The sequence below is a fragment of the Plasmodium gallinaceum genome, assembly GCF_900005855.1.
Source record: "Plasmodium gallinaceum strain 8A genome assembly, contig: PGAL8A_v1_76, whole genome shotgun sequence".
Classification (NCBI taxonomy): Eukaryota; Apicomplexa; class Aconoidasida; order Haemosporida; family Plasmodiidae; genus Plasmodium; species Plasmodium gallinaceum.
In genome coordinates this window covers 1,842,618-1,845,277 of record NW_021628238.1, presented here as the reverse complement: position 1 = coordinate 1,845,277, position 2,660 = coordinate 1,842,618, and the positions used below count along the sequence as shown (strand labels likewise).

At 12.9% G+C, this 2,660-nt stretch overlaps 2 protein-coding genes across 2 annotated transcripts; one reads left to right on the top strand and one right to left on the bottom strand.

Moving 5' to 3' along the window:
• Positions 1-910: 910 nt before the first annotated feature.
• Positions 911-1,621, top strand: PGAL8A_00237600 (conserved Plasmodium protein, unknown function; the record flags this gene model as incomplete). The annotated part of the gene is made up of 3 exons (XM_028671107.1): positions 911-958; positions 1,111-1,149; positions 1,472-1,621. 3 exons carry the CDS (start codon positions 911-913, stop codon positions 1,619-1,621), a joined length of 237 nt encoding a protein of 78 aa, XP_028527792.1.
• Positions 1,622-1,773: 152 nt separating this feature from the next.
• Positions 1,774-2,608, bottom strand: FIS1 (mitochondrial fission 1 protein, putative; the record flags this gene model as incomplete). The annotated part of the gene is made up of 2 exons (XM_028671106.1): positions 1,774-2,139; positions 2,549-2,608. The coding sequence occupies 2 exons, from the start codon at positions 2,606-2,608 to the stop codon at positions 1,774-1,776; spliced, it is 426 nt and encodes a 141-aa protein (XP_028527791.1).
• Between the last annotated feature and the right edge of the window lie 52 nt (positions 2,609-2,660).

Genomic DNA, 2,660 nt, shown 5'->3' with positions numbered 1-2,660 from the left:
TTTTTTTTTTTTTTTTTTTTTTAAATTTAGAATTTACAAAATATTATCTAATTTTTACACCTTTCTTAAGGCTTACCTAGATTCATTATTAATAATAGATAGGTGTAAATTATATTTATTTTAAAATTTTCTCAATATTTTTTCATTTTTCTCAGTTTTTCTAATCATCCATTTAAAAATAATAAATAAGAAATATTTATATCAATAAATTTTTTTATTTTTTCTATTTCTTTCATATTATAGGTAATTATATATGTTTCATTTTGATATGTATGATTATAAGTATTTTTTTAATTATAACAACACATGTTATTTTTTCAAGTGTTATATAAAAATCTTTTGAGAAAAAAAAAAAAAAAAATCTAAAAAATTTTAATTTTTCAAATTTTCTTACTATATAAATTGTATATTAATATTTTTATTTATTTATTATCTTTATTTTATGAGATATTTATTTGATCAAATATAAAGTTTATTTTTTTTAGTTTAAGTTTTTATTTTATAAAATTGTATCTTCAAATTAAAATAAGAATTGATATATAATTGAAATAAAAATCAAGTAAAAATAAACATAAAAAAAAAAAAAAAAAATAATAATAATAAAAATAAATGTAATAATAATAATAAAAATAAATGTAAATATAATAATAAAAATAAATGTAAATATAATAATAAAAATAAATGTAAAAATAAAAATAAAAAAAAATATTTACACAATAAAAATAAAAAAAATTAAAATATAAACAGAATTATAGAAATATATATATATACACATAACTCATTTTATTTTTATTTATAAAAAACACAAAAAATATTCTTATATTTTCGAATAAAGAGATTTAAAAAATTTATTAAATAAAATAAATGTAAGAACTTTTTTTTTTTTTTTTTTTTATATATACTTTTGAAAATGTTTAAACTTATTTTTAATTCATCTCCATATCTTTATTCCCTTAAGGTGAAAAGATAAAAGTTATAAATGTTATTATATTATAGATATTATTATTTACTACTTTAATTGTTTTATTAATATATTTGTGAATTTACTTTTAATTATTAGTATAAATGTTAATAGTAATTTATATTTATATATATATTATTTTTTTATAGAAAAGAGGAATTCTTAAGAAAAATTTTCTCCGCATACAAGTAATATCTCTTATTCCTTTTATATATATATATATATATATATATATATATATATATATATATATATATGTTTATACATTCATAACCTTTTTTTTATTTTATTAATTTTTTTTTTTTTTATTTTTATTGTAATTATTCTTAACATATGTAAAATTCTTTTTTATATCTTCAATTTTTTTATATATTAACCTTTAATGCTTTACTTTGTTTTTAGATTTTATTATAATAATAGAATAAAAATATGTTTAATAAAATTATTATAAATTTAATAATTATTTGTTATATGTATATTATTTTTTTTTTTTTTTTTTTTTTTAAACAGGATAAATTAATATGTAATCAGCATACACCATTGCATATTTATAATGCAACGAAATATTCTAAGAAATCAATGAATCATAGATTATTTTATATAAATTGGTTGTTTGTTTTTTTATTTCTAGATACTTGTAATAATCATTTAGATATATAGAGTTAAAAAAATAAATGGGAATATATAGTTAACTTTTTTTTTTTTTTTTTTACAAATTATTTTAATATATATATATATATATATATATTTATAAATTTGTTTATGAATTAATTTTAAAAAAAAAAAAAAAAAAAATATAACTTTAAAAAAAATTAAAAATATTTAAAAGATTTAAAAGATAAATATATACCACACATTGTAAGTGCAACCAATAATGCACCTATAAGTCCATCTGACGATATTAAATCAAAAAGTAAACTTTTTAAAGCTAGTGCATTACTATTTCTAGCATCTATTTTTAATAAAGCATTTAAATAGTTTTTTGCTTTTTTATAATCTCTTAATTTTATATGAGCTATAGCTAATTGATATAAACAATCAATACGATTATAATTTATAAGTAATAATTCATGTAATAAAGATGAAGCAAACTTTATATTTTTTGTATCTGATGAACATATTAATAAACAAGCATAGTCAAACTGAGTTTTTGGCATTACATGATCAATTGATAATTCCTATATACATATTAAATAAAAAATATAAATAAATAAATAAATATATATATAATTATATATATATAATTATATATATATATATATATATATGAAATAAAAGTATATGTATTGTATAATTTAAATAAAATAATTTTAAAATAATATAATAGTATGAATATTTTAAGATAAATGCAAATATAATTTATGTTATAACTTTTAGCTTGAATAAAATAATAATTTCTTTTATATACTAATTTAAAAGAAATAAGATTATTAAAAAAAAAAAAAAAAAAAAAAAAAAGTATTCTTACAAAGTTATCATTACTCTAAAAATATTTAAATATTATTTTATTCTTCCAATATATATATATATAAAAATCAAAAAATTAAAAACTTAAAATTTTAGAAATTTCATTTTTTATATTCTTACAGTTTCGTAATCACTTTTTAATCTTTGAAGTTCAATTTTAAGAAATTCTGGGCTGTCCATTTTTTTTTTTTTTTCTTTATATTTTATTTTTAATAATTATAAAAAAAAAAAA